At 37.9% G+C, this 9601-nt stretch overlaps 1 protein-coding gene across 1 annotated transcript; it reads left to right on the top strand.

The window, feature by feature from the left end:
- The first annotated feature begins 438 nt into the window (after positions 1–438).
- On the top strand, positions 439–1260 carry LOC149197279 (senescence/dehydration-associated protein At4g35985, chloroplastic-like). Its single transcript, XM_089408631.1, has one exon. The coding sequence runs from the start codon at positions 439–441 to the stop codon at positions 1258–1260; it is 822 nt and encodes a 273-aa protein (XP_089264757.1).
- Positions 1261–9601: the final 8341 nt, after the last annotated feature.

Here is a 9601-nt window from a genome sequence, read left to right as displayed (position 1 = left end):
TATTGATAAAAATTTAAATCTCAACTGATTTATATATTTCTTCTATGTGGAAAAATATATTTAATGATCATATATTTTATGTGAAAAGATATATTTAATGATCATATATTTCATCTTATTATTGAAAATACTTTAATACATATTTAATTTAAATTATTGATGAAAATTTAAATCTCGATTGATTAGCCCACTTCTAACTAGTGAACCTAACCATTAAAAATCCAATAATTTTGATTAGGGCTGCTCACGGTGAAAGTGGACCGACTCTATTGTGATGGGAGGGAAAATTTACGAATATAATATAAACTATTAAACGGTTTATATTATCGTTCTAGACCAAGCAAACGAGTAATAGCTTTCCGAACGTAACAACAGATTCATAGCTTTCAGACGTGGAGCAGTTGACAGAGTTTTATATTACGATAACATTGCAGTAGCATGGCTGTTAGAAGACGTACGCATTACGAATTACCAATGGCTGAAGCTGAGTTCCACGCTGAAGGTAATAACAAAGTTTCAGACTCTGAAAAAGGTGTAAATATGGCGGATTTTATGGACGATGCGTTCCCTTCTACTTTGGCAGACACACACCATGAATCATGTACAGAGGAAAATCTTCTAACAATTTCCGTAGCAATTGTACATCTGATGCACGGAGATTGGAATGTTGAAGTGGGCAAGGGCGATTTTTCTATCGTTAGACAAATTATTCAGGGAAGCACGGACTTAGCTGTGGTGGCTAAAGTTGGGGAGAAGTTTCGTTGGCCTATTTCTAAGGATGTGCGGGCATTTAAACTCGATAATCTGCGCTATTTATTCGTCATTCTGACTCCAGCTGTGGAGGCCTTTGAGACTGTGGACGATATAGTTATATTGTCGGATGGTTCTTCCGATGAAGTATTGAAATATGTAGTCTCTTTCCAGCAGAAAAGTGAATCCATGTCATTGGGTTTGTTGGACAAATTACTTGACCAACATGCCCAATTCACCTATTCCTCTCTACATGCAAACTCTGCACTGTCTGACGTCAAAGGCTACCATAGTAGGTTAGCTAATGCAATAGCCGCAGGCACACGAAAACTAGTCAAGGGTTTGTTTTTTCTAATCAGCGCCTATTCCTCTCAGATCCATAAAGGTGGGAAAGTTGTTATGGATCGCATGGAGTCAAAGTGCCAGCCTTCGATTGTCATAAAGAGTTCAGAGATAAATGCTGATCGACTCATTAGAACCATCGAAAGGCAAGAGGTAAACTGCCTTTAACTCTGATAATGATGGGAAATCTTCAGTAGTATGTGATCTTGCACAAGTTTTACAAATTCTATTGTTTTAGTGCGGAAATTCATGTAAATAATGTTTCTTTGTACATTTAGGGTAAAAGAAAGCAACATTTTCAACTTTTTGCTTGTTTTTCATTCTTAGCATCTCAATTTTTTCATTTCAATTACCAAGAATGTTTAGCAAATTTTTAAGTTCAGTTTGACTTACCAATCTCGTTGTCAACTTACTTTCCCTTGCTGTAACTAGGTCGTGAGGAGAGCTTCCATACTTTGCTTTTCCTCTTGATATGTTCTTGCATAGTCCACAAATCTCTTGAAATCACAATTGATAAACATCTCCTTTTCCCACCAAGTTAAGAAGATCAGTCCATTCATCCTTTATAGCATTTAGTAAGATTTCGTTTAATATGTCTAATCCTAAATTATGCATTTTATATATTTTGATATTATAAGTAAATCTCTCCACTAGGTCTTCTATATGTTCATCCTCTTTTTTATTCATCTTAAAGACTTCATTTCTAAGGTCATGATATTTGTAATGATTTTTATATTTTTGCAAAATACTCTTTTCATATTATCCCATGTCCTTATAGAATTTTTTCCTAAAGTCATGAACCATCTAAGAGATTTATCCTTTGATGTTGTTGGAAACAAATTAAATTTTTGAATGTGTAATGAGTATCCATAAGATCTACAAATGATTTCTAATTCAAAAATAAAAGTTTCTGGGTATTTTGATCTCATACCTTTGAAGTTAGGAAGTACGAATGGAGGGATGTTCTTCATTTAACATTGACATTAGTTTCTTGAATGGGAAATCCAAAAGAATCTTCCTCATTTTCATCATCTCCATCCATTTCTTCATCCTCCTTTGTCATCTCTTCTACCTGCAAAAATAATAATTCATGATGTGGATGTTTGGCTCTTATTGCACCACGTGATATAGTGGGGGTGGTAGGTGATTGAAGTTTTTTTTTATATATATATTTTATATAAAAATGATATGCATCTACATGCTTTAATTATGCATCTTGGAAAAAATTGAAAAATGAACTCTAGACTGGAAGCTAGTTCCTATGCACACTTTCCAGGCAACGACACCAAAATGTTGAGGCAAATTAATTACCTATCATTTAACTGTATACCTGAGGTTTTGTAAAACTTGCGAAGCATGCGTGCATTGTATATGCTATAAATTAACTTTCAATTTAGATCCATCTAACTATGAAACTAAATAACGACAAACTAAATTCACCTATTCTAATTCAACAATCAATTCGAAAGAAATTATAGTACAATTATATTACAACGTGCCGAATTCAAATCTTAATCTTTCACACTTGCAGGAATTGAAATCTTAATCTACCACACTTGCAGGAATTGAAAATCACACCACTCATTCAAAAATGAAAATGCATGAAATTAAATCTACTCTAAGGGATCATGTGTGCATTATCAAATCAGGATCCTATGAAATGAATAATCAAAACCACATGACATAAAATGAAAGCAAAAACAATCATTATTAACCTCTCACACAAGAAAATATATGAAAGCAAATAAATCTTGATCTATGAAAGCAATAAATCTTAATCTATAAAAACAATAAATCTCACACATTATAGGTGGCCAATCCAAAAGCATGCGGGAAAGCAATTTGAGAGGCTCCCAATGCAAGCATTATCATAAAGAGTTGAACATCACTCATGAGCATGGTGCTAAGTCTAAATTCCATTCAAACATGAGTAATCTTAACTTGTACGTCCAAGTAAACTTTACACATGCCTTTGAAAGTAGGATGCTCTCCTATTTATACAAAAACATAAGAAGCTACCTCATTAATGGAGGTCCATTATTCTCTCCCTAGATATCTAAAAAATATCATAGAGTTACAACTCAAATAGGTAATGATGAGACACATATCCTCTTTGACCTTTATCCATATATTCTTCCATATCTTGAAGGGAATGCGAATTTGAGCATTGGAGGCCACATAAGGGTTCCTTGAAAGCTTCCAAATAACCTACACATGTCATGAAACTCAAACCACTTTTAAGTATTAGCAAGTATATGTCATTTTTCTAGGTTTTAACCATAAATTCACTTAAAATACTAGAAATCATTAGCTTTTGGAAAACACAAAGGTAACCCCGTGTAATCATGAAAATGGAGGCTAATGAAAGTTTATATGGCTATGGAGTTGTGACATGTGAGTGAAATGGTGGCGATAAAGGTGAAAGTGGATGAAAGACATTTTGGAGACTCCATAATATCCAACATAAATTTTGCTCAAGAAATGTAGCACACTATCTCCAAGTTATTCACAATCAAGAACATTGGTCAAATATCAAGCCTGAATAATGAACTAAGACCTATTAAGATGACAAATGACGATATCATTTCATCATATTTTATAAGGATATCAGAATCAGAGATGAACTCCAAGCAATAGATGAAGTTTTCCGAGAAAATGAGCTCGTAATTACTACCCCTCTAAAACTACCAAAATTTTGGGGTGCCTTTGCATCAAGACTTTATAGTTGGAAGGATAATCCAAAATTTGAAAAAAAATGTGAAATTCATGTAGTCAAGAAGAAGCTATAATATTGTTCTTAAACAGCAAGAAGGAGGATGAAGAAGAAAACACCTTGAATGCATATTCTTCTCATCACAAGAAGAAGGGAACCTTGAGGAAGTTCAAAGGACCAAAGAAGAAAGTGGACTTATCAAAGCTTGAATGTTACAACTATCACAAGATGGGTCACTACAAAAGGCATTGTCCAAAGAATCCAAGAAATAAGAAGAGAGAGAGGGAACATGTGAATTTTGTTGATGAAGATCAACCAAAGAAGAACAATATCGAAGAATAATAAGTTAAGGAATTATAATACTAATTCCTCTCTCACACACATTGATCTAGGTGGATGTTGGTGGCCACCTTCCTATTCCACTAGGACTTTTCATTTTCCTTAATTGTAGGACAATTTACTATTTTTGGCAGTTTTTCAGGTCGTGAACTTCCAGAGCCATTTTGAGGCCCTAAACAACATTTTTTTTGGGGAAAACCAGAGCCATCATGGGTCATCAACTAGTGTTTTCCAATCAGAATTTGTATTCCTCATATACATATTTTAACGAGGTATTGTGCATGTCAAGCAGAGATCGTATGCCAAAGTTACGACCCTGAGAAGTTGATGTACCAATTTAACGGGGCCCATAGTTTTGGTGCTTCATCTCCTAGGGTCATTTTTTTAGATGTTTAGGGTTTTCCATTGTTTATCAATAATAAATAGGCCTATGTGCCTCATTTTAACATAGTTCAGAGGCATGTACCCACCACGTATCTTCTCAAAGATAAGCTACCATCACCCAAGCTATTCTTATTTCCATTCTATTTGTAAGCATATTTCAGTATTTGATATTAATGAAATGAAGTGTTATTTCTATTACATCTCTATATTTATGGTTATATCTGTAATTTGTTATGTTCATGTTTAAATTCAAATCACTGGTATCAGGAAGGTCTACTATTTCTATGTTTTTCTTTGCATGTCCCCAACGGGTCGAGATATAAGGAGTTAGGGCTTGAATTGGTCAAACCTTTAAAAGGCCATCCTCGCAAATCCTAATGGCCTCCCATGGAGGAAGAGAAGAAATACGAGGGGTCGAAAGATCCTTTCAAAATATTTCTCGAAGAAGCCCTCGAGCAATAGAGGAACACAATGATAGACAACTTTACCCAAATCCTTCAGCGACTACCCAAGGGCAACACATCTTCTTCGAACACTACTCTAGAAGTGCCACACCTTTTAAGGTACAAGTTAGCTTTTATATTCCCATATTTGAGGGTCAGATAGATGCGCACCTCATAGATAAATGGTTAAATCTACTATAAGGATATTTTTCAGTTCATTATTTTTCCATCTGAGAAAATATTACTTTTTCACTTCTCAAAGCCGCCCCCACATTAAGGAAGAGTGGGAAACCTACTATGAGAAGAAATATGAAATTGAACCCTCACTATTTTCAGTTGCACCCACATGGAATTTGTTCCAGGACGCCATCAAGGAGTAGTACTACCCTCTCGGGAGTTACGAGGATTAATACATAAAATGGACCACACTACGACAGGGAAGGGACCAAGACATGCCATAATTTACCAATGTTTTTCATACCCTTTGCACGAAGTTGGGTATCAAGGATTCTGAGAAACATTTGCTACTCAAGTACCATGACTACTTACATAGATAAATCCAAGATGAGATGGAGTTCCTAGACATCTCCTCACTTGGCACGACATACTGATACATTGTCAAGATTGAGCAGAAGTTTAAACAAAAAAAGTGAGACTTTGTATCTGTGAATATGAAGCAAGGGAAAGGCACCTCCAAACCCCATAACAAAGGGCAAAGCAAAGGCATAGTGACCTAGAATAAAACACTAAAGCTGCAAGCAAAGAATGACACCACAAAGAAAAAGAAGGACACAAGAAAGTGGTGTGAGTTCCATACGAGCTCCATTCACAACACAAGTGAGTGTCGAGCCAAGAAGTCAAGGGTGGCCAATCTAAAGGCTTTTGAGTCAAACACATTTTCTGACTCAGAGATAGAACTAGACAAGAGGAATGACCAAGGGAAGAAAATCCTTGACATGGAGCCCAGTGCCACTATGGCCACCACCAAGATCCATAATATCAAGCCTGAAGATCCAAAAGAAGGGTAACACCTATTCCACTCACAAATGTGGGTGAAGGGTTCTCCACTGTAATTCATTATCGACAGTAGGAGCCAAAAGAACCTCATTTCAACAAAGGTTGTGAAGCGACTGGGACTACCGACGAGATATCCGTGTCAGCCACCAGTGTTGCCTTCCCTGCAGCATCAAGCCCTTCACGGATGACGTATTGTGTGATGTTTCTCATCTTGATGTTTGAGATGTATTATTAGGACAACCATACTTGTGAAAGCGACATGTTGTATATGATTCTAGACCTCTCTTTGTTATTATTTCTTTGGGTAGTAAGTTATATAGGATACTAGAGGTATCCTCACCTACCGCCATCTCTTTGATCTCTGCTAAGAAATGCAATAAGGTCATCTCCCAGACTAGGAAATTTGTTTTCTTTCTGATTCGCTCTCAAAGTAAGGGTAATATTGTAGCCACATCCATGGCCCCTGGGAAGGGTTCCTCAAAGCAGCAGAAGCAGAGTGATATAGACGTGCAAGAATATAGGAACATATTCTCCTCACCCATAGGGGTACCCTTGGATTTCCATGTTAAGCATTCAATCTATCTGACTCCTTGAGCACCTCTACCGAATGGACCAATATATCACTGCTCCATTCTAGAAAATGAAGAGATTAAGCAACAAATCTAGGAGTTGCTACAAAAAGGGCACATCCAACCAAGTTCCTCACCTTGTGGGAGCCCGATTAAACTTGTACATAAGAAGGATGGGATCTAGAGGTTCTGCATTGATTATCAGGCATTAAACAAAATCATTGTCTGGAACAAGTATCCAATCCCCTGGATTGATGACCTTTTAGACCAACTCAAGGGTGTTAAGTATTTCAAAAAGATCAATCTGAAGTTTGGTTATCACGAGGTTCAAATAGAACCCACATATGTATGGAAGAGTGCCTTTAAATCCAAGGAAGGTCTTTTTGAATGGTTGGTTATGCCCTTCGGGTTGATAAATTCCCCTGCTCTTTTTATGAGGCTAATGGATGACATATTGTGGCCCTTCACCAACTCGCTCATGGTGGTTTATCTGGATGACATCCTCCTCTTTGGCGAGAGTTGGGAAGAACACTTGCAACACATTCGACAAGTCCTTCAAACCCTTCAACAACATAGACTACGTGCCAACTTGGAGAAATGCACCTTTGGTATGAGCCAGGTCTAATACTTGGGTTACATCATAGATGAGTGTGGTGTACATGTGGACCTGACTAAGATCCAATTCATTGGGGATTGCCCAACCCCAACCACTCTAACAGAGCTACCTAGCTTTTTGGGCCTTGCAAATTTTTATTGAAGGTTCATGTTGGGATTCTCCCATATTACATAGCCTATTAGTTAGATTACTAAGGGCGAGGAAAAAGCAAATTTTTCTTGGTCTGAGTCCCAACAGAAGGCATTCGTTGAGTTGAAGTGTCAACTCTACTCTGCACTGGTACTCACACTGCCATACTTGCAATAGCCATTTGGAATCGAGACAGGCGCCACAGACTATGATATTGGTGTAGTCTTCACCTAGCATGGGCATCTAGTGGCCTATCATAGTGAGACACTTTCTCATACAATTTAGAAGTACCCCACCTATGATAAAGAGACGTATTCCATCGTGCAAGCTTGTTGACACTAGAAGCACTACATTTTGGGAAGGAGATGGTAATCCACATAGATCACTAACCTCTTCAATTTATACAGACACAGGGGAAGTTGCAGAACGATTGCTATCAGAAATGGTTTACATATCTACAATAATTCCACTTGAATATTAAATACCAGAAAGGGTAGTACCAATCATGTTTCAGATGGCCTTAGTCGGCCCCTAGTTGCAGTACTCATTATTGTTCTCAACTCTTGTGGTCACGAGACCTCTGTATGGTCGCAACTATGCAAAAAATGATCCAAATTTTTCCTCCACATAATAGATGCTAGTATATGGAAAGCAAGTTCCTAATTTCCACCTTCAAGACACAATATTATGCTCCCTGGGCCACATTTTTGTCCCTTCAATCGAGTGTTCCAAACTGATTTGGGAGGCACACTACAGTCGGGTCGTAGCACACTTTGGAGTGGAGAAAACTGTGGTGGTACTATAAAAGTACTTTTATTGGCCCAAACTTCGACTAGATGTTACAAAATATATCATATCCTGCACTACCTATCTCATCTCCAAGCCAACCATGAAGAAGCAATACTTGTACACTCCTCTGCCTACTCCAATCAAGGCCGTGGGAATCCATCTCCATGGACTATACGTCTATTCTCCCTCCTACCAAGAATGGTAATGACTATGTATTTATGGTCGTCAATAGATTTTCTAAGATGGATATATTGGTGGCCTGTAAGAAGAGTATCATAGCAGATGACATTGCCAAACTCTTATTTGAACGAGTATGGGTACATTTTGGGATCATGCAGACCTTTATATCAGATTGAGATAGCAGGTTCCCGAGCACATTTCGATCAAGCCTCTTGACACTATTGGACACCAAGCTGACCAAGTCAACTTCCTTCCATCCCCAGACTGATGGCTAGACGAAGATCATCAATAGGATTATAGTGCACATACTCCTCATGTACAACACCAAGCATCCTTGAGTCTGGGATGAGTCTTCCATATGTGCAATAAAGTTATAATAGAGCTCTCCATATCTCGACTAGTCGTAGTCCCTTTCAAGTGGGTGTAGGATTTCAACCATTGTGTCTAATTGATGTTTCCATGCCTCATGTGACTACACAGAGAGAATCCACACATGTATTGACCGATATTGATAAAGCAACCAGATTTATTGAATGCATCCAACACATTTTCCAGCAGGTTCACAACATCCTAGAGAATTCAAATGCCAAATACAACCAACGACATGATCAACATAGGGTGCCACACAAGTTTTAGGTAGGCGACAAAGTTTCGCTGCATTTGCAGAAAGAACACCTTACCAAAGCCCATCGAAAGCTCAGAACACTCTAATATGGTCCTTACACCATTACCAAGGTTGTGGGAGATAATTATTTTGAGCTCAACATTCCCCCATTCCTTGGTTTGCACCCAATGCTCAATGTGGACCGGCTTCGACTATAATTCCCACTATTACTAAACACATCAGACATTGCAGAACAACTCACACCAATAGGGTTAGACCCAGACTACATGGAACAGGCCATAACCGCTCATATTATGGAAACACAAGTCAGTAACACTCACCATAAGAAGATCCAAATATATTGGGTTGTCAAAGTTGGCTAACTCCTACACCAAGGCAAGTGGCTCACTAGGGACCAAGTTTAGCAGAAGTTTCCCCATCTCATGGAGGGACTCAACGCAATGAGGACCATTGCTTCCTAAGGGAGGAGGATTGATCTAGGTGGATTTTGGTGGTCTCCCACCTATTCCATTGAGACCCCCACCACTGTCTCTTTCATTTTTTGTGTTTCAGTAATTATAGCACAGTTTACTAATTTTGGGAGTTTTTTGGGTCCTAAACTTCTGAAGCCATTTTGAAGCCCTAAACGACATTTTCTTGGAAAAACTGTGGTGAACAAGATCTATAATCTTGTGTTTTCCAGTTGGAAGTTGTAGTCCTCATATA

This window comes from Pinus tabuliformis, chromosome 2_2 (assembly GCF_031772625.1).
Source record: "Pinus tabuliformis cultivar Carrire ecotype Pingquan chromosome 2_2, CPIR1, whole genome shotgun sequence".
NCBI lineage: Eukaryota > Viridiplantae > Streptophyta > Pinopsida > Pinales > Pinaceae > Pinus > Pinus tabuliformis.
This window is presented reverse-complemented; position numbering and strand designations above follow the sequence as displayed.

Bases quoted from the DNA above. Each gene is read 5' to 3' on its own strand.
- LOC149197279 (XM_089408631.1), top strand. From the start codon at position 439: ATGGCTGTTAGAAGACGTACGCATTACGAATTACCAATGGCTGAAGCT.